Here is a 22,388-nt window from a genome sequence, read left to right on the forward strand (position 1 = left end):
GTCGTGGCCACCCCCGCACCTCTTGCCCACCAGTGGAGTGTACGCCTCCTCCAGCTCCCCCAGCAGGGGTCATCGGATGGTCAGACCATAAAACCAAAGTCTCCATCATGGCTGTCCCCTCTAGGCAATACCTTATTGGCTGCCGGAAAACCAGAAACAAATGAAAACCACAAATATGTAGAATTTTGTTGACATGATGGTGGAAGAGTCCTCAAAGTAGGAAAGAACAAACTTTGGTGCAGAAGCACTTTTCAAGAGGCCTCTGGGTCACAGAGGCTCATGTCTCGGTGGGTAAAGCAAATCACATGGCCAAGCCCAGAGTCAAGACGAGAGATGGACTTCATCCCTTGTTGTGGGGAGTGGCAACAAGTTTGTGGCACTTTTTTTCGGTAATCGAACACACTTCTCTGCTGCTATGGACTGCATGGTGTCTCCCCACTGCGCTCCCTGCCCCCTCCCAAAATTCACATGTTTTAGCCCTAAGCCCCAGTGTGATGGTATTTGGAGGTGGGGCCTTTGGGCGGTCATGAGGATGGAGTCCTCACGAGAGAATTGGTGTCTTGTAAGAAGGGACTTCAGGGAGCTTGCTCGCATCCTGACATGTCGGGACACAGGGAGACGGTGGCTGTCCACAAGCCAGGAAAAGAGATCTCATCAGAACGAGAGCTGCCGGCACCCTGATCCGACTTCCGGTCTCCAGAACGGTGAGAAAATAAACTTCCGGTGGTTCATACCCTGCCTGGGTATTTTGTTACGGCAGCCCACCTTGATCAAGATACCTGCTGTAGGTGACCTGGAAGGCTCACCTGAACACAGATAGAGCAAAGGGTCAGGAGGCACAGTGCAAAGAGCACGTGAGGCTGCTCAGCTGGGTTACATGCAAGAAGGAGGAGAGTTTCATCTGCTTGCGAGAGTGGAGGTGGAGTTTGCCAGGGTGGAGAAGAGGAGGGAACAGCCTGTGCAAAGGCGGAAAGGTGTGAAAAGCCTGATTCTTCTTGCTCTCCCTCTTGGAGAAAACACAACGGAGCCTTCTTCGAGAGATTAATTTTCCCCTGCATTGCGGTGTTGTATCTGAGATACTGGTTAGATTTCTTTTTGGTGCCCATGGCTTTGCTGGCAGAGGGCACCAAGAAGATTTAATTTTAAAGGCTGTTTAAAAAGAGAGTGAAAGTGGGACCAATTTTCTCCCTGGGTCTGACACTCTTATTGTAAAACATGCCTTTTTATTGCTCTGAAACAACAACAGAATGAAAAGTTTACTTCCAAAATCAAAAGCAAACTCCCTTCTCCAGAGGTGGTATTGTTTTTTTTTTGTTTGTTTTGTTTTTTGTTTTTTTGCTTTTTTTTTTTTTTGGACCTTGGCAGACAGATGGGGCCTTTCTGCAAGAGTTCTGAGGCTGACTTACGAAGAAACCTGGCTTATCATTCAAGGGAACCTTGGGAGAAAAGGCTCTTCCCCACAAATTGGGCCCCCAGGATCCTCCTCTTCTAGTGAATCAATGGAAATGGAAAATGCCATGTGCCGTCTTTTCAGTGGTTATTGTTTTCCTATTTGGACCATATATGAATATCCAGAAAATCATTCACTTCTTTCCTTGAATTCGTATACATGAAATACCTATCGCTCCATCTCCAGTGAATTTTGAAATTTCAGACACAAAAGTAAAATGGTCCTTCTGGTGCAGTGAACCTCTTTTATTGCTAATTGACTTTTCCTCGGAGTAGCATATATGCTAATTGCAAAGAAAAACTTTAAGGCAGATGTATTTTTAAATGAAACAAATCAGAATTAACTTAATTTTCAGGATATTACCATGCTCTTTCAGGGACTTCTGTGAATCTCTAAGGGGAGGAAGAATAGAAATGGAGCGTTCTATTCCCCAAAGAGTTTAAAATGCACCATTTTTTCACCAAAGCAGCTCTTGGTGGGGAAGCATTTGTGTGCAGACTTGGTGCTTGGTGGAGTGTCATGCACAACACACCCACAGCATCTTCTCAGGCCCACCAAGTCTGTTTTCACGTTGCGGGAATGACCTCTGTCCCAGTGCGGTCCCTTTGGGTAGACCAGTTGGCCGAGGGGCGCTGTCTTGTATCCAGTCTTCCTCTGTTCTGGAGGCAGAGTGGGAGAATTTGTTCCAGTCCTCAGACCCTGTTTTGTAAAAGTACCATCGGACACCTTCAGCTACTTCCAGGGGTCAAATATGGAAGGATATGATTGTCCATTCAGACCTCCTTGAAACCCAGGATGTCAGGAGAAGCAGGCAGAAAGAGAAACCCAGTGGCTCCTTTTGGCTAGTTTAGGGCTTTTGACTTTTTAAAAATTATTTATTTATTTACTTATTTATTTATCTGTCTTTTTAGAGCCGCACCCGAGGCACATGGAGGTTCCCAGGCTAGGGGTCCAATCAGAGCTGTAGCCGCTGGCATATCCCAGAGGCACAGCAACGCTGGATCCAAGCCACTTCTGGCGACCTACACCACAGTTCATAGCAGCACCGGATCCTTAACCCGCTGAGCAAGGCGGGGGATCGAACCTGCCACCTCGTGGTTCCTAGTCAGATTCGTTTCCGCTGTGCCACGACGGGACCTCCTAGGGCTTTTGACTTTTAAAAGAGAAGCTTTCTTTAGCTTCTGAGATTTTTTTCAGTTATAAAATCCAAGGCTTTTTGTTTGTTTGTTTGTTTTTGTTTTTGTAGCTAGCATGTGCATTTAAAATAGAAGGGGAGAAGGAAGAAAGGAAAACGGAAAAAAAAAATCCATAAGAAAATGATTTCTTGCTGAACACAGACCATTTTAATGCAGCAGGCTCCTGAAGTTTGAGATTTTCCAAACGGGTGGATGAGTTCCCACGCTATTTTTAAGACCTTAAATCGGAAGTTGTACTGGAAGTTGATACTGAAAGATGGAAGACTGTTGCTTTTAGGAGGGGAGTTATTTTCAGGTTTGCCAAGGCAGTTTCTTGAAGAGTCGCACAGAAGCCGGTTGTGTCAACTCAAGGTTCCCTCAGCTGCACTCTGGTGTAAGATGGGCTGCCCCCCGGCTCTGCGAGAACCCGTATTCACATCTTCCCCTGACACCAGTTGCTTTGTCCCTTGTGTCTTGTTAAAGTTGCTGGCTGACTTCTCCAGGGAGCTGTGACTTTATGTCTTTCCTTTCAGAGAAGTCTGGTGGTACCCCAGCTTTTCCTCCAGGGAATGTTTCTGTGTGTTGGACTGAATCTCAGGACCACCATTGGGCTCCTGATTTAATCCCGAAGATTCCACATTTAACATGTCCCCGGGTCCCTTCCTGGCTTCTTCCAGCTGCCCTTTGGGGCGCTTTTCAGAGTGTTGTGCTTGGCCAGTCTCTCTGGATTTGCTTCCATCCATCAGTGACTCACCCTTATCTCTTTCTGCTCAGAAAACCTTGAATTATATTTGCTTGTTGCCCTCCTTCATCCCAGGGTCTCATTACTTTCTTCCTTTAAAACTATATCTGTGGTTGGAATTCCTGTTGTGGCTCATTAGTAACGAACCCAGCTAGGATCCATGAGGATGCGGGTTCGATCCCTTGTCTCACTCAGTGGGTTAAGGATCTGGCATTGCTGTGAGCTGTGGTGCAGGTCAAAAATGTGGCTCAGATGTGGCATTGCTGTGGCTGTGATACAGGACAGCAGGTGCAACTCTAATTGGACCCCTAGCCTGGGAACTTCCATATGACGTGGGTGCTGCCCTAAAAAGACAAAAAACAAAAACAAAAACAAAACCCAAACCAAAAAACTGTGGTTCTTGGGGGCCCCATGTCTGGAAAAGTGAGAAAGCCCCTGGGCAATGTTTCAAAAGACACATCAGGAAATTCTGAACATGGTTTGAAACTCCTCCTCCTCCTAATTCTATGGGATTATGGAGGTTTATAAACCGCATTCCACATTTTCCCCTTGGTATTCTCACATACTTCTGAAATGTCAAAGGGACTAGATTTATCTTTATCTAGATATTAAATGTGTATGAAAATTAAGCTGCTCAGTCTGGCTTCCATTATACTCATTTTTCATTTTTATTTATGTATTTATTTGGCTTCGCTGAGGCATACGGAAGTTCCCGGGCCAGGGATTGAACGTGTGCCTCAGCAGTGGCTTGAGCTACAGCAAGGTGCACCCTGGATCCTTAACCACTAGACCACCAGGGAACTTCTGGTTTCCAGTTAAAAATTTCCTATTTCATGTACGGTTTTTTTAATGTATTTTTTTTTCTTTTCCTAGCTGCACCTGCGGCACGTGGGAGTTTCCAAGGCTAGGGGTTGAATTGGCGCTGCAGCTGCCGGCCACAGCCACAGCAACGTGGGATCTGACTATCATCTGTGACCTATGCTGCAGCTTGTGGCAATGCTGGATCCTTAACCCCCTGAGTGAGGCTAGGGAGTGAACCTGCATCCTCAGGTTCTTAACCCCCTGAGCCACAATGGGATCTCCTGTGTCTGACTCTCAATACAGATCTCCATTATTATTTGGCAATAGAGTCCAAATATACTATAGATTTTATCTTTTTTTTTTTTTTTTTTTGTCTTTTTGCCTTTTCTTGAGCCGCTCCCGTGGCATATGGAGGTTCCCAGGCTAGGGGTCGAATCGGAGCCTTAGCCGCCAGCCTATGCCAGAGCCACAACAACGCGGGATCCGAACCGCATCTGCAACCTACACCACAGCTTATGACAGTGCCAGATCCTTAACCCACTGAGCAAGGCCAAGGATTGAACCCGCAACCTCATGGTTCCTAGTCGGATTCCTTAACCACTCAGCCATGACGGGAACTCCCCTTATCTGTTGTTTTTTAAAGTTTTGTGATGAAACTATAGGCCACATTTATTAGGCCCTGAATTTATGCCAGGCACAGCATTCAGCACTTTCTGTGGCTTAGTTCATTTGACCCTCATGTAATCTGAGAGGTAGGTACTATTATTATCCATATTTTATAGATGAGAGACCCTGGATGAGAGAGCTGGGTCTCAGGCACTGAATTTATGCTGGAAGAAACTTCATATAGTTTTAGAGTGGGTCCTCTGGTCTCGTATTATATCCACCAAACGCCTTTCATTGGATCCTGGCCCCATTACCATAGCTTCCTTCCTCCTGTAGCTTGCTGCATTATTTTAGGCATCCTGCCTGTCACAGGACGCTCTGTGTCCTTGAAGATAAAGGGACATAGAGAAGGTCACAGGGCATTATTCCTCAGACATCAGGATCATCCAGTCTTCTTCTAAAGAAAGAACGTTCTTGGTAACCCCTCGTGTTGACGTGTTCCATTTATTTATTTATTTATTTGGGGGTGAAGGAGAAAAAAAAATAGCTTTATTGCTTTGCCAGGTAAAGGAGGGTCACAGCAGGCTTATGCCTTAAAGACTGTGCCCCCCGCTTAGGAGAGACTGGGAGGTGGTTTTATAGTTTGGGGAGTGAAAAATAGGGCTGCAGAAGAGAATCAGGGTGGAGGCAGGCTTGCATTGTTTTCAAAGCTGGTGTTCAGTGGTCTGATGATCTTTCCAGAATAAAGAAGCCTTCCTTAACATCTTCCATTCATTGGGAGGTTTCCTTCCGGTGTCTGGACTCGCTCAGGTTCAGGTTCTTCATGCCTCCACGCAGAAGGAATTCAGCGAGAGACAAAGTGATAGGCAAGAAACAGATTTATTAAGATAGGATGCTTGGGAGAGATGCAAGTGGGCAGGCAAGGAGGCAACTGCTGTTACTTTTATTTAAATTTTACTTAACTGTGCATGAATGTAAAGTTAAGCTCCTTTTATTTAGGGCCCTGCACAAATGAAAAACCAAAACTAGTTTACAAGTTAGGTCTAACCAAGCCAGAAAGAACCCCCAAATATTCAAATTAGCCACATTAAAGGCCTTAGCCTCCTGTTTGTGGAAGCTGAACTGTTGTACACGGTCTGGGTGTGGTTCTCACTGCTGGGCACCAGCTCTTTGAGCCACTCAGGCCAATGATCATTTAATTTGCTCCTCATTTGTCACTCTTCTGGTGGCTTTTGATCTTAAACATGCTTTTGAACTCTCCGGGGCCCCGCCCCCCAGAGTTTCTGATTCTGTAGGTCTGGGGTGGGGCCCGAGAGTTTGCATTTCTTTTTCTGTTTCTTTTTTGCCTTTTAGGGCTCCACGTGCAGCATATGGAAGTTCCAAGGCTAAGGGTCTCATGGGAGCTACCGCTGCTGGCCTACATCACAGCCACAGTAACCTGGGATCCAAGCCGCGTCTGTGACCTACACCACAGCTTATGGCAGTGCTGGATCCTTAACCCATTGAGCGAGGCCAGGGAACAAACCCGAGTCCTCATGGATACTAGTCAGGTTCTTTACCACTGAGCCACGATCGGGAAGAGTTTGCATTTCTAACAAGTTCCCAGAGATGCTGCTGCTGCTGGTCTGAGGACCACACTTCGGGAACCACCGCACTCTTTTAAACATTTTTTTAAATTAAAGTTTAGTTGATATTCAATATCCTGTCAATTTCTGCTGTACAGCAAGTGACCCAGCCATACATATATATATGCGTGTGTGTGTGTGTATACATTCTTTTTCTCACATTATTTTCCATCACATTCTATTACATGTCATTGGATATAGTTCTCTGTGCTGTACAGCAGGACCTCATTGCTTATTTATTCCTTTTTTTTTTTTTTTTGTCATTTCTAGGGCCACTCCCGTGGCATATGGAGGTTCCCAGGCTAGGGGTCTAATCGGAGCTGTAGCTGCCAGCCTACACCACAGTCACAGTAACTCGGGAACCGAGCCACGTCTGCAACCTACACCACCGCTCACAGCAACGCCGGATCCTTAACCCACTGAGCAAGGCCAGGGATCGAACCTGAAACCTCATGGTTCCTAGTCGGATTCGTTAACCACTGAGCCACGACCAGAACTCCACTTATCCATTCTAAATGTGCAATAGTTTGCAGCTACTAACCCCAAACTCCCAGTCCATCCCACCCCCTGCCCCTCCTCTTTGGCAACCACAAGTTTGTTCTCTATGTCTGGGAGTCTCTTTCTGTTTTGTAGACAGGTTCATTTGTGTCCTATTTTAGATTTCACCTAGAAGCAATATCCTATGATGTTTGTCGTTCTCTGTCTGACTTACTTCACTTAGTATGAGAGTCTCTGGTTCCATCCATGTTGCTGCAGAGGGCATTATTTTGTTCTTTTTTACGGCTGAGTAGTATTCCATTTTGCATATGTACCACATCTTCTTAATCCACTCATCTGTCAATGGACGTTTAGGTTGTTTCCGTGTCTTGGCTCTTGTGACACTTTCCTTCCCATAGATATAAACACAGAAACATCACTGACAAATTAAGTCCGCCTCAGCTCCTTTGTCTCATCAGCCTGTGATAAACAAGGTGCCATAGTGTGGCAAAAGGTATGTGCTGCTAAACACAAGTGCAAAAGCAAAATGCAAAAATGAAGTCAGGTGTGCATAGTGGAGGGTGACTGGGTTACATGGCAGTTATATGGCATATGGCATATATGTTATATGGCATATGGCAGTTATATGGCATATGGAGGTTCCCAGGCTAGGGGTCCAGTAGGAGCTATAGCTGCCATCCTACACCACAGCCGCAGCAATGCCATATCTGAGCCGTATCCGCATCACAGCAACGCCGGATCCTTAACCCACTGAGTGAGGCCAGGGATCGAGCCCGCAACCTCATGGTTCCTAGTTGGATTCGTTTCTGCTGCGCCACGGTGGGAACGCCCCTTCTTTTTTTTTATAATGATTTTTATTTTTTTCCCTTATAATTGATTTACAATTGGCAATTTTCTACTGTACAGCAAAGTGACCTAGTCACACATATTATCTGTATGCATTATTTTTCTCACTTTATCCTCCATCATGCTCCATCACAAGTGACTAGACATAGTTCCCAGTGCTGTACAGCAGGATCTCATTGCTTATCCATTCCAAAGGCAATAGTTTGCATCTATTAACCCCAAGCTCCCAATCCTCCCCCACTCCCTCCCCCTCCCCCCTTTCTTTCTTTCTTCCTTTTCTATTTCTTTGTTTTTGTCTTTTTCAAGCCACACGTATGGCATATGGAAGTTCCCAGGCTAGGGGTCAAATCGGAGCTGTAGCCCCTGGCCTACACCACAGCCACAGCAGTGTCAGATCTGAGCAGCGTCTGTGACCTACACCACAGCTCATGGCAACACCAGATCCTTAACCCACTGAGCAAAGCTAGGGGTTGAACCCGCATCCTCATGGATGCCACTTGGGTTCGCTCCCATGGAGCCATGATGGGAACTCCAATCTCAACATTTTCTTATCCACTCTGGACTCACTACCTGAAGGATTGTGCTTATATTGACTTGTTGGTTGTCTGCCTTCACCCAACTCTTTAATCCAAGATGGCAGGTCATTGTCTAGTTCACCCCCTGCCCCCATAGATGCCGGTGCCTGGGGTGGAAAGCCAGTCTGCGAGCTTTTGTGGAATGAACATTGATATATTTGCTTCTCTAATTCGACTGAGTTACAGAGCAGGAACCAGCTCTTGGCGTCCGTTTCCGATTCTTCAGGAATGATTTCTGGCTGGAGCTGGTGGGCTCGGTACCTGTCCTTGTCTGGAGTGTTGTGATTCAGAGGCACTTCAGTGGAAGTGAGCCCCAGGGGTCTTTATTTCAGTCCGTCTCATTGGATTTGTTTTGACTGGAGTTCCTGTTGCCTGTTTTTAAAACATATTCCCTGGGGCATTTTTGAGCACTTGAGACCTCTTAGCAGGCAAGGCATTTCATCCCCATCAGGAAATCTCATCAAAATGATATTAAGTTTGCACATCGGGAAAATAAAAGTCCTCCAAGAGATGTTGCTGTTCTCTAGTTTGGCTCCGGAGATAAGCAGTTAAGCCCATTCGGAAGGTATTTTGACCACATCTGAGATATTGGGCCGGGGCTGGGTGGCAGAAAAAATAAAAGTGGGAAGGAGCCTCCCCCCCCACCCCACCCCTGCCACTGGAGGAATTTCTCTGGTTACAGGCCAAAACTGAATTCAAGGGAAGAGTAAACCCCAGTTTGAGGTATGAGGCTTTCATTTCAAAGGGCTGAGTGGTAACCAGGCCCCCTGGCCGGGCTGTGTCTTGCCCTCCCCTGTAAGGTCCTGCTGTGATTTTTTGGTCTGGTCCCCTCCCGGCTTCACCTTGTAAACCGTACTTGGACAAGCACATCATGGCAGAAGAGCTGCTTTTATTCGAGGTCCTATCATCCTCCAGGTATTGCTCACCTCATTTGGTCTGGACTCCCTTCCAGAAGGAAGGGAGGGGGTTTCCTCTCCCTGGGGGTCTGGCTGTTGAAGCTATTTTTTTTTCCTAATTTTTTTTTTTTTTTTTTTGCTTTTTAAGGCCCCACTCATGGCCTATGGAGGTTCCCAGGCTGGGGGTCTAATCGGAGCTACAGCCACAGCAACGCCAGATCTGAGCCACGTCTGAGACCTACACCACAGCTCACGGCCACACCAGATCCTTAACCCACTGATGAGGCCAGGGATCGAACCCCCAACCTCATGGTTCCTAGTTGGGTAGTTTGTTGAAGCTCTTTAAACCGCTCTCATGGCCACCGACCAAATCGCTGCAGTGGTGTTTCCATCCATGCCGCTCAACGTTTGCTGTTTTAATGCAGAACTGAGGTTCCAGAAAATGACTGAGGAGAGGTGCCGAGGTGGACGTGACAAGGACAGGACTGCAGCTTCCACCCCCAAAGAGTCATCCTCTGCCCCCTCCCCCAGAGTCTTATTCTGGTCTCACGCTTTGGTGTTTCTCTTTTCAGAGGTGTGAACATGTATGCCATGCTGACCGGGACCCTGCCTTTCACGGTGGAGCCCTTTAGCCTGAGGGCTCTGTACCAGAAGATGGTGGACAAGGAAATGAACCCCCTTCCCACCCAGCTCTCCACAGGTACTGCACCTGCCACTCCGATTCAGGGTCCAAGGCTGCTCTCCAACCACCACTGCTGTATCTGTTTTGCAGCGTTAGGACGACCCTGTGATTGTACTGTGTCTCTTCCTAGTACTGAAACTAAGTCTCCAGAAACACGTGGGGGGAGTTCCCGTTGTGGCTCAGTAGGTGAAGGACCCAACGAGTATCCAAGAGGATGCAGGCTTGATCCCTGGCCTCGCTCAGTGGGTTAAGGATCCAGCATTGCTGTGGGCTGCGGCGAAGGTTGCAGAGGCAGCTCGGATCTGGCATTGCTGTGGCTGTGTCTGCAACTACAGCTCCGATTAGACCCCTAGCTTGAGAACTTCCATGTGCCGCGGGTTCTGCCCTAAAAGGAAAATAAAAAGAGAGAGAGAGAGAGAGAGAGAGAGAGAGACAGTTGGGTTTCTCATCTCCAAGGAGGCACTCCCTTCATCTCCCATCAATCCTTTCCTTTTCTGTTATAATTCTGAACCCCTCGCTTCTTCCCCCCTCCTTCTGCACAAAACCCATTGAAAGGATTGTATGTCCCCCACTGGAAAAATAATTGCAGGTTGGATTGTTTTAAAACTCAGCATATCATAATCTTGACTTTGAAAAGAACGTTTATTATTGCATTTCTATTGTATCTTCCATAGTCAGTTCACTGTAAAGAACTCTGAGTTTCATTTGAGTTCAGTCTAAGATTTGTTTTGCAATGTGAGTTTTTGAGCCTGTACCAAAGCTTTTAAACATATATAGGTTTGGTTACTTGACTGGACTGCATCATCAGGTGTGTTTGGAAAGGACACTCAGACTTCAGCGGGGTCACATTTCCGTAAACAGTTTGTAATAAGGTCTGGTTTCAGATCCAGTGCATCAGTACAATTTGTTCTTTTGTTGGGTTCACAATTCACCTCAGTTCCTGGCCTCAGCTTGGCCTTGACGGTCATTTAATTGGCTCCTTAGAATCAACTCAGCTTCACTGAGATAAGGCATGTGGCCAAAAACGAAAAAAAAGGAGTAATTATTTAATTTCAGCTTATGAGGCATGGTTAAAATATAGCATTTTCGCTTTACTACTATTAGGGTGTTTTTTGTTTTTTTGTTTTTCCTTTTGAGTTTGTAGAGCATTCCTGAAGCTGACCTGGACTTTATGCTTGCCAAGTGGCATCCACACTGAAATGTACTCTTATAATTATCTGATTTGGTTCATACTTTCACCTCTGCTCGGGAGAGTGGACTCTGGAGGCTGAAAGCAAAGCAGGCATTATGGACTTGGGAAGATGAATGACGGTTCTGTCCTCGTAAAAGGCATAATTCTTCACTGAGAGCCATCTCTCCTGGAGTTAGAAAATGTGCAAGATGTTGACTGAATTGTTACGTTTAGGTTTTGCAGCTTTGCTGCCATGAAAGCACATTCATTCATTTTGTATTTCATATTCATTCACTTCTTCCTGGAATAAGTGAATGGGCAATAACTCTGGGCGTCCGCTCTGTGCTGGGAATATTCTAGGCACCAGGAAGACAAAACAAACACTCTCTACCCATATGGAGCTTACATATCAGCAGGGGAGGCAAAAAATAAACAGATCAAGTGCTCTAAAGAAATAAGATAAATCTGGATAAGAGGATAGAAAGAGTAAAGAGAGGGCTGTTTTTTTTGTTTTTTTGTTTACCAATTAAGATTTTTGAAAACCTTCTTATTGTGATGTAATTGTGGATTCACAGGCAGTCCTAAGAAATCATACAGCGAGATCCCATTTATCTCTCACCCAGTTTCCCCCATTGGTACAGATCTTAAATAACTGTAGTTTAATGTCACCACCCAGTGGAGTTCCCATGGTGGTGTAGTGGTAATGAACCCAACCAGGATGCGGGTTTGATCCCTGGCCTCGCTCAGTGGGTTAAGGATTGGACATTGCCGTGAGCTGTGGTGTAGGTTGTAGGGCTTGGATTGGGCGATGCTGTGGCTGTGACTGTTGCTGTGGCTGGCAGCTGCAGCTCTGATTTGACCCCTAGTTTGGGAACGTCCATATACCACAGGTGTGGCCCTAAAAAGACACACACACACAAAATCCATTATTAAAATCCATTTATCTTATTCAGATGTACATGCACTTGTTTGTGTATGTTGGTATGTATTTAGTTCTGTGCAATTTCATCACACATGTAGGTTCATAGGCTACTTGCACAATCATGATACAGAACAGCTCATGACCAGGATTCCATGTCCTACCCTTCTATAACCACAGCCAGCTCCCTGCTTCCCACCTTCCTAACCCTCAGCCACTACTAATCTGCTCTCTAACTCTATAATTTTGTCATTTCAAAAATGCTGTATATTTATATATTGCTTTTTTCCATTCAGCATAATTCCTTTGCAATCCATCCAAACTGTTGCCTGTATCAATCCTTTGTTCCTTTTTTTTTGGCTGAGTAGTAGTCCATGATAAGAGACACCATAGTTTAAATATTCACTCATTGAGAGACATTAGGTTGTTTCTAGTTTCTGGAGACTATGATTAAAACTCCTGTCAACACTCATATTCAGCTTTTTGTGTAAACATGTTTTCATTTCTCTGAGATGAATGCCTAAGAGTGAAATCCCTGGGTTGTATAGTAAGCACATACTTAGTTTTGTAAGGAACTGCTACACTCTTGTCCTGAGTGGCTGTAGCACTTTGTGTTCTCTGGCAGTGCGCGAGTGATCCAGTTTTTCTGCATCCTTACTAGCATTTGATACCCTCACTATTTTTTATTTTAGACATTCTGATAGGGGTCTAATGATACCTCATTGTGATAACAAATAAGATGTAATATTTACAAATGAATGGACTCTTTTAAGGTAGCCTCTTTAAGAGTTCTAGAATCATAAATACTGCCATCTTTCAGAGTGATTCGAAAGTTCCTCTTATGGTTCAGAGCCTGTTTTGTCCTGAGCGGCCCGATACAAAGAATAGTAGGAAGGTGTTTGTACCCTCATGCCTGGAAAAAGCAGACAATACTCATGCTGAATCCCAGTCCCAAGGAGCTGGAACTGCTTCTCGCTGTATCAGTTGGTATAGCCCAGGTTATGCCGCAGTAACAAACATCCCCCAGATCTCAGTGGCATGAGGCAACAAAGGTTCATTTTTCATTCATGCTACTTACCTATGGAGAGTTGGATCAAAGGTTTAAGGGTTCTGCTCATCCTATTCAGTCGAGGTCCCAAACAGATGGGGCAGCCACCATGCAGAGGGAGAGAGAAATTTAGGAGCTCTCCTGTCAGTGATGAAATCTCCCACCAACATTCCACTCATAACTCCTAACTTTCTAAAACATGGCACATGGGCTCATCCAGCTAAAGGAGCTACTATGTGTCTAGAAGGCAGAAAGCCAGAAATACCTGTTGATCAGACAGCATTAGCATGAGCCACAGGCTGGGGAGGAGGAGCTGCAGGTCCCCGTGATTGGCCCTGGGGTGAGTCAGGCAGCAGGACAAGGACAGGTAGATTAAGAACACCAGGAAACCAGTCTCATTGCTTCTGAACCAACCTTGTTTTTAACCCCAGCACTGTTACCCAGCCTTAGCAGCCTGGGCTCTAAGTGCTTTCTGATTGTGATAATTAAATGAACTGTTAAAGAGGCAGAGGTGGCACTCCTGAAAAATGTTTAAAAAAAAAAAAGTCCAAAGAAAATTAGAAATATTAGAAGCGTTCCAAGCAATTTCAGCATCCCTGGAGTTAGTGTCCAACCTCAAATAGCTGCTCTGAGCAGACAGTTTTGACTTTGGCCTTAAGCTCTGTGTGTGCTTGTTAAAGATCTTTGCATTCCTGTGGGGCTTTGCGGTCTTGACTTGTCAGGCAAGAACATGCACGAAGCGCATTTCTTTTTTTTTTCTTTTTTCTTTTTTCTTTTTGCCTTTTGAGGGCTGCTCCCATGGCATATGGAGGTTCCCAGGCTAGGGGTCTCACTGAAGCTGTAGCCACAGGCCTACGCCAGAGCCACAGCAACATGGGATCCGAGCCACGTCTGCGACCCACACCACAGCTCATGGCAACGCTGGATCCTTAACCCACTGAGCAAGGCCAGGGATCGAACTCGCAACCTCGTGGTTCCTAGTCGGATTCATTAACCACTGAGCCACGATGGGAACTCCCGCAAAGTGCATTTCTATATCTGATTTTACAATTCTCTTCCCCTTTTATTCTTTTACTATTGGGAATGTATTAATACCTGCTCATCTCGGTCTTTCGCCCTTTGTGCCACGTATCAAGCACGGTGCTGGTGCATACAAGTTGCTCAGGGAATCCAGGTTGCCACCAGGCATTGGTGTTAAAATGTGTGGCCTGGGAAGGCAGCCCACAGGTTCTTTTGGCTACGCACGGATGGGAGGCAGCCTGATGCCATGGGGCCCAGAGCTGTGCCGCAGCCGCTCAAGAAGCTTAGCTCATCTTATCTTGTTTATCAAGTGAATGACTTTGGTTTTGGGGATCAGCCACTGCCCTACTGTCAGCAACCCTGCTTCTCCAAACCTTTGCACCCCAAGTTTACCACTTCTCCCTTCCACCCAGCCTGGCCCACCTTTCTCTTTCTTTCTTTCTTTCTTTCTTTCTTTCTTTCTTTCTTTCTTTCTTTCTTTCTTTCTTTCTTCCTTCCGTCCTTCTTTCTTTCCTTCCTTCCTTCCTTCCTTCCGTCCTTCTTTCTTTCCTTCCTTCGGTCCTTCCTTCCTTCCTTTTTTAGGGCCACACCTGCAGCATATGGGAGGTTCCCTGGCTAGGAGGTGAATCGGAGCTGCAGCTGCCATCCTACACCACAGCCACAGAAATGGGGGATCTGAGCCGAGTCTGCAACCTACACCACAGCTCACCACAATGCTGGATCCTTAACCCACTGAGCAAGGCCAGGGATCAAACTTCGTCCTCATGGATGCTAGTCAGACTCGTTAACTGCTGAGCCACGATGGGAACTCCCCCACCTTCATTTCTGATACCAGATGATACCATCTTGTTGACATCCCAGAATACTAGCTGTCATTTAGTGAATGGCCATGGACAAGGGCTTTTCATAGTATTGCCTGTTCTCGTAACAACTCTGTAAGTTCTTGTATTGGCAATTTATCAAGGAGGAGACTGAGTCTCAGTGAGATTATATAGCTTCTTGGGGTTTTTTTGACCGTACCTGTGACATGTGGAAGTTCCCGGGCCAGGGACTGAACCCATGCCACTGCAGTAACCCTAGCTGCTTCAGTAGCAATGCCAGATCCTTAACCCCCTTCACCACAAGGGAACTCCTCTTTGGTTTTGAATTGATGTCTGCTTGACCTCCAAACCTGCATTTCCCCACTACACAGGGTTGCTTCTCTATCTTTCCTTATTGTATTTGGTGTGAGAGGCCCCTGTTCTTCTCCCTACCCCAGATTGGGCGGTATTATCTGTTGTCCTTATGTGTGGAGTCACATCAAAACTGAAATGTCCAAACTGAGGAGGTGCCATTTTATTAAGTATCTCACTAACACGTCTTTATGAATTTGATGATTCTGTCACTCGGCCTTGTTATGATCTCTCCACATCTGTTGTATCATAGTACTCTCTCTCTCTCTCTCTCTTTTTTTTTTTTTGGATTAAGTTGGAAGAATTTTTGGCAAGTTTGAGCTGTAAAAAAGAGCACAGCGTCATTGCCCTTGTGAGTCTGTTCTACGTGCTTTTGAAGAATGGCCCCTCTTCTCCCCTTTTGCAAGGCTACGCTGTTGGGATCTTTCCAATTCTGGCTTCTAGACAGTTTCTCTTTCTGCTTGTTGGTGCTTGTACAGCACAGAGTCGTGAATACCTTTTATGGCTTCCGCATTTACCTTTTTATCACTACACCTCAATGACAGCACTTAGAATACATTCCAGACACTCACTTCACATCAAGAGGGTTTTGTACCATTAAGTGATGCTGTAGGTGGGGTGTTAGCATTTGCGAGGGTTGAGCCAGTGCCAATTAAGATTTCCGAGTTGGCCCACAGGCACGAAAGGATGCTCAACATCCCTTACTATCGGAGAAATGCAAATCCAAACTACAATGAGGTATCACCTCATTTGGGTCAGAATGACCTGCATCAAAACGTTTATAAGTAATAAATGCTGGAGGAGTTCCTGTTGTGGCTCAGCGGAAAGGAATCCGACTGGTATCCATGAGGATGCGGGTTTGATCCCTGGCTTTGCTCAGTGGGTTAGGGATTTGGTGTTGCTTCGAGCTGTGGTGTAGGTTGCAGACGTGGCTTGGATCCTAAGTTGCTGTGGCTGTGGTGTAGGCCAGCGGCTACAGCTCTGATTCGACCCCTAGTCTGGGAACCTCCATATGTTGTCGGTGTGGCCCTAAAAAGACACAAAATAAAAATAAAAAATAAATGCTGGAGAGGGTGTGGAGAAGAGGGAACCCTCCTGCACTGTTGGTGGGAATGTAAATTGGTGCAATCAGTATGGAAAACAGTACATAGTTTCCTTTAAAAAGTAAAATAGGGAGTTCCTATCCTGGTGCAGTGGAAACGAGTCTGACTAGGAACCATGAGGTTGTGGGTTCAATCCCCGGCCTTGCTTAGTGGGTTAAGGATCTGGCATTGCTGTGAGCTGTGGTCTAGGTTGCAGATGCGGCTGGATCCCACGTTGCTGTGGCTGTATCATAGGCTGGCAGCTGTAGCTCCTATTTGACCCCTAGCCTGAGAACCTTCATATGCCATGGGTGTGGCCCTAAAAAGCAAAAAAAAAAAAAAAAAAAAAAAAAAGGTAAAATAGAACTGCCATATGGACTAGCAGTCCCACCCCTGGGCACATATCCAGAGAAAATGCTAATTAGAAAAGATACATGCACCCCAATGATCATAGCAGCACTATTTACAGTAGCCAAGACATGGATGCAATCTAAATGTCCACTGATAGATGAATGGATAAAGATGTGGTGAGTTCCCATGGTGGCGCAGCGGAAACGAATCCGACTAGGAACCATGGGGTTGCAGGTTTGATCCCTGGCCTCGCTCAGTGGGTTAAGGATCCGGTGTGGCCGTGAGCTGTGGTGTAGGTCACAGATGTGGCTCATATCCCGAGCTGCTGTGGCTGTGGTGTAGGCTGGCAGTTGCAGCTGTGATGTGACTCCTAGCTTGGGAACTTCCATATGCCACAGATGTGGCCCTAAAAAGCCAAAGAAATAAACAACCAACCAAACAAACCAAAAACAAATACACGCTATAACATATAAAACAGAAAAAAAACAAGGACCTACCACGTAGCACAGGGAACTATATTCTATACCTTATAATAAACTATAATGGAAAAGAATCTGAAAAAATACATATAGTCATATATATGTATATGAAAAAAAAGATTTTCAAGAAGGCCCAACAATTATTTAATTGTCGTTGCTGCTCTGTCCTGGAAGGTGATGAGGAGGGAGCTTTGGGTGGGGGTGGGATCCCACTTGCAACCTGTGCACTGCACTGAAGCAAAAAGCTTGGTGCTTTGTCTGTCTCCTGTGGCTCTTTCCCTGGGCACAGGGTCAGGGTGCTCATACAAGCCAGTCCAGGCTTTGGAAAGCTGATGCTCCTGGAGGACAGTAGGTCTTGCACTTTGTTGGGATGAGAGTTGTGTACTTTCTTTGACATGGCGCACAGAGAGGGAGCACGGCCCCGGTGGGTCATTCCCTATACTTGAGCCCGAACAGAGACCCCAAGTGCCAGGTGAGAAGAGCAGAGTAGGATGCGTGGCTGTGCCCACCATGGCTTTCCAGGACAGTAGAGAATATTTTAATCCCTTTTTCTCATGAGTCATAAGGATACTCAAGACACAAACGCAAACTTCAAAGAGCTCTAAGGATGCTTTCAAAGTCCTTTTTGGATAGCAAGGCAATATTTGTGATGGCCAAAGAAAGACATTTCACCAGTCGAGATCGGAACTAAAATTACTTGTGCTCATCAGCAATTTGTGAAGGCGCAGTGTGCTTGGTTCTGAAAATAGAACAGAAATGCACATCCAGTCTGTTCTTAGCTCTCCTGGTTAATCATCTTCTGAAAAAGCCTGGGTTGCTGTCCAGGTCCTTTGAGGGTACGCAACAGAGAGGTCTCAGTGTCATCATTAACCGAATAGCCTCCCTGTGTCAATTCATTAAGCCCTCATCTTTGTTTCTTTGACCATAGATGCCCTTGATTAAGCAGCCAAATGACTCTTGTGATAGAGTGGAATCGAGAGAAGGGTAGTGGAGGTACCAGCTGGAGGAACCCCTCCTTCGGAGGCCCACTCACTTTTCAGGCCATTGAAGGACCTTTTAGAAAAGTTTTATTTGGAGACTTGGCTATAAAACAGAAGATTAAATGCATCTCATGTCTGCGCTGGCATCTACAGATATTTGTACCCACTAGATTCTCAAAGGGAAACGACCTTCTGGTGACCTCACTGTTTGGGAACCCACCTGGAGGGGTTACCTGGTGGTGGCCTGCCCTTACAAAAGTTATTTCTTTGGGGTTGATTCTGCCATCATAGTCAGGCTTTCTTTCTCCCTCTCTCTTTTATTTTTTCTTTTGTCTTTTTAGGGCCCCACTTGCAGCATATGGGGGTTCCCAGGCTAGGGGTCTAATTGGAACTACAGCTGCCGGTCTACACCAGAACCACAGCAACATGGGATCCGAGCTGCATCTGTGACCTATACCCCAGCTCACGGCACCACTGGATCCTTAACCCTTGGAGCAAGGCCAGGGATCGAACCTGTGTCCTCATGGATGCTAGTCAGACTCCTTTCTGCTGAGCCACATTGGGAACTGCTAGCCTCTCTTTTGATGGCTTCATTTTTACCCCACAAAAAAATGTTTGACATGACACCCATCATACTGTAAAGGCTAGTTTTAAAATAACAACTGAAGCCTGTGAAAAAGTGAGAATTTTTATGACTTTTCCTTGAAAGTTTAGATTATCTTAGAAAACTGAAACATAGCTTTGACGAGAAGGATAGAAATGTTTGGGGACCAAGCGAATCAAGATTATTTTCTGGAATCTAGGACTTGGTTATTGAAAATGGAAGCTCATGTACAAAACTACATAAAAGAATACATTCTTTTTTAGATTGCAAGGATGGTATCACTGTGCTCCATAAAATAAGGAGCATAGGAGTTCCCGTTGTGGAGCAGTGGTTAACGAATCTGACTAGGAACCACGAGGTTTTGGGTTCGATCCCTGGCCGTGCTCAGTCGGTTAAGGATCTGGCGTTACCGTGAGCTGTGCTGTATGTCACAGACTCAGCTCATATCCTGCGCTGCTGTGGCTCTGGCGTAGGCCGGCATCTACAGCTCCAATTAGATCCCTAGCCTGGGAGCCTCCATATGCCGCAGGAGCAGCCCTAGAAAAGGCAAAAAGACAGAAAAAAAAAAAAAAGAAAAAAGAAAAAATGAAGCAAATATTCTTAGAGAGGGACCAGCTTCCTAACCCTAATGCCTGGATGGACAGCAGGTTCTCTGGAAACGTTTATTTAATGAAAGGAGACCAGGGTATCTGAAAAGACCATTTTTGCCCGGGATGGAAGAAGAAGGAGATGTAGGGATTTTACAGTGTGTCAGTCACTTCTCACGTCGTTTCCTTACACACCATAGTCAGCGTAACTGATGTGACCAACAGCAGGCTCTGGAAGGCTGGAACATCAGGGCAAACTTGACTGACATACCTTCTGCCCCGGACAGCACAGAAGGAGAGAACCTAGCAGGTAGATGTGGGTTTAGACTACATAAACTAGGATTTGATTCGGTTTTACTTTATTTTTTGCTTTTTAGGCCTCCTCGTGTTGCATGTGGAGGTTCCCAGGCTAGGGGTCGAATCGGAGCTGTAGCTGCCATCCTGTGCCACAGCCACAGCAATGTAGGATCTGAGCCGTGTCTGTAACCTACACCATGCACAGCTCATGGCACTGCCAGATCCTTAACCCACTAAGTGAGGCCAGGGATCGAACCTGCATCATCATGGATAGTAGTGGGGTTCCTTACCACTGAGCCACAAAGGGAACTCCTGAACTAAGATTTTAAAACTTGAATCCTTATTACAGAGTTTACTTAACAATTAACCAAGTCTGATTCTCTGGCATTGTTTTGCTCTGACTGGCTCAGTTGAGGGCATCTTCGGTTTACTGAGTCTGGGGTGTAAGTGGGCAGCCGTGAAAAATGGCTTCAAAAGAAAGGACCAGAAAGAAGGCAGGACCTCCCCGTCCTCTTGCGACTCTGGGTATCAATGATGAAGGCCAAGATAGATGTTCAAACTTAGAATGCCTTTACCCTCTGTTCCATATATACAATATATACATAATATATATTAATGTATATACAGTAATGTGTATAGATGATATATAATATAGATTACATATATTAATGTACATTATATTACATATAATATATATATAATGTATATTATATATCCCACTCGTGTTGCATATGGAAGTTCCCAGGCGAGGGGTCAAATTGGAGCTACAGCTGCTGGCCTACACTTCAGCCACAGCAACGTGGGATCCGAGCCCCATCTGCGACCTACACCACAGCTCACCGCAACGCCAGATCCCTGACCTGCTGAGCCAGGCCAGGGATCAAGCCCGCATCCTCATGGATACTAGATGGATTCATTTCTGCAGCGCCACAAGGGGAACTCCCATAATATAGCCATTCTTTTTTCTCATAGAGGTTATTACGAACTATTGAGTAGACTTCCCTGAGCTATACAGTAGGTTCTTGTTAATTATCTAGTTTATTCAGTCGTGTGTGTGTGTGTGTGTGTGTGTGTGTGTGTGTGTGTGTGTGTGTGTGAGATTCTCATCCTCCTCATTCCTCCCCCCATCCCAGTTTCCCCTATGGTAAGCCTAAGATTGGTTTTGAAATCTGTGCCTTTGTTTGCTTTATAAATAAGTTCTTTTGTATCCTTTTTAGAATTAGATTCCACATATAAATGATAGCATATGATATTTGCAGTCAGACAAAGACCAAGCATTGCCTTTTTACTTGGTTTCATCCTTCTTTGGTTTACGCTGTGGACCACAAGAAAAGCCTGCAGGATGTGGCGAGACACGCACTGGGTCTTGCTTTGCCGAGTTCCAGATGCTTCCCTTGGATGGGCTTGTGGCACCTAGAGATCCAGAAATATGGATCAGCAGTGGCTTGGGAGGTGTCTTGGGGTGTGTGTAGGGGGGGTCACCTGCCTTGAGTGTTTGCTCAACCTGTGTGTTCACTCAGCCTGTGTGTTCATTCAGCCTGTGACACAGATGTGTTCTTTGCCCAATGTCTTCACAGGAGCCGTGAACTTCCTGCGTTCTCTTCTGGAACCGGATCCCGTGAAGAGGCCCAATATCCAGCAAGCACTGGCGAATCGCTGGCTTAATGAGAATTACATGGGCAAAGTGCCATGTAACGTCACCTATCCCAACAGGTAATCAAGGGCCCACAGAGGGACCCCTCCTCGGGTTAGATGGGGCCTGGCTTCTGAGCCCCGAATAGTTCCAGACAGGAAGCTGTGCACGATTCGAGGAAGGGCCATGGCTTCTCTTGGCTGCCCTTCCCTCCTCTGCGCCCAGACGCATCCACAGACAAGCCCACCTCAGTGCACCAGCTGGCATAGACAGGGCCAACCCGCGTGGTTGTGCAGAGTGCGCCCTGCAGGGGCGCCTGGTGGAGGGGAAACTGGAGGCTGAAATCCAGGCCACACTCCCCCGATCCTCAAACCTGCTCCTGGAGTTCCTATCATGGCACAGTGGAAACAAATCCGACTAGGAACCATGAGGTTTCAGGTTCGATCCCTGGACTTGCTCAGTGGGTTAAGGATCCAGCATTGCTGTGGGCTGTGGTGTAGGTTGCAGACACGGGTTCGGATCCTGCATGGCTGTGGCTGTGGCTGGCAGCTGTAGCTCCGATTGGACGCCTAGCCTGGGAGTGGCATTCCATATGCCATGGGTGCAGCCCTAAAAAGCAAAACAAACAAACAAACAAACAAAAAAACCCCCAAAAATAAAAAAAGACTGCTCCTAAGGGCCAAGATCTTTCCAGAGCTGTAGTCTGAGCAAGTGTATGAGTGTGTGTGTGTGTGTGTGTTCCACTCAAGAGCTCTCCTGCCAGCATCGGGCAGAGTCCAATGGAATTGCCCCCTCCGTTTTCAAATCACTCCCCACCCCCACCCTGGTGTCCTCTTCTGTCATTTCTTTGCTCTGGTGTTTATTTCAGCCCGAAGCCCCCTGCCCTAAAATGTTGGGGGCAGGCCATGTTTCCCTGAGTGATTCCTACAAAGGCGTCACCTTAGTGGTTTCCATGAACTGGAACGTTAGGAAGGCTTCCCAGCCGCAGCGTGGAATCGCTGCAGGTCCCCTTGTAATGGCCACACGTCCCCATGTGGGGGTAGTGACTGCAGATGTGGAAACATTTCCTTGTCCTTTTTGCTCCTCGATCGACATATTGTTAACTCACCCGAGGGAGGGGACGAAGACCCTCCCCTTGGTGGCTTTCGA

At 46.2% G+C, this 22,388-nt stretch overlaps 1 protein-coding gene across 1 annotated transcript in view; it reads left to right on the forward strand.

The window, feature by feature from the left end:
- Positions 1–22,388, forward strand: part of HUNK (hormonally up-regulated Neu-associated kinase) — a 138,160-nt gene that overhangs the window by 82,460 nt on the left and 33,312 nt on the right. The window contains 2 exon segments of the mRNA XM_021070911.1: positions 9,787–9,914; positions 21,184–21,319. Coding sequence (XP_020926570.1) covers positions 9,787–9,914; positions 21,184–21,319 — 264 coding nt within the window.

Source organism: Sus scrofa, chromosome 13 (genome assembly GCF_000003025.6).
Source record: "Sus scrofa isolate TJ Tabasco breed Duroc chromosome 13, Sscrofa11.1, whole genome shotgun sequence".
NCBI classification, from domain to species: domain Eukaryota; kingdom Metazoa; phylum Chordata; class Mammalia; order Artiodactyla; family Suidae; genus Sus; species Sus scrofa.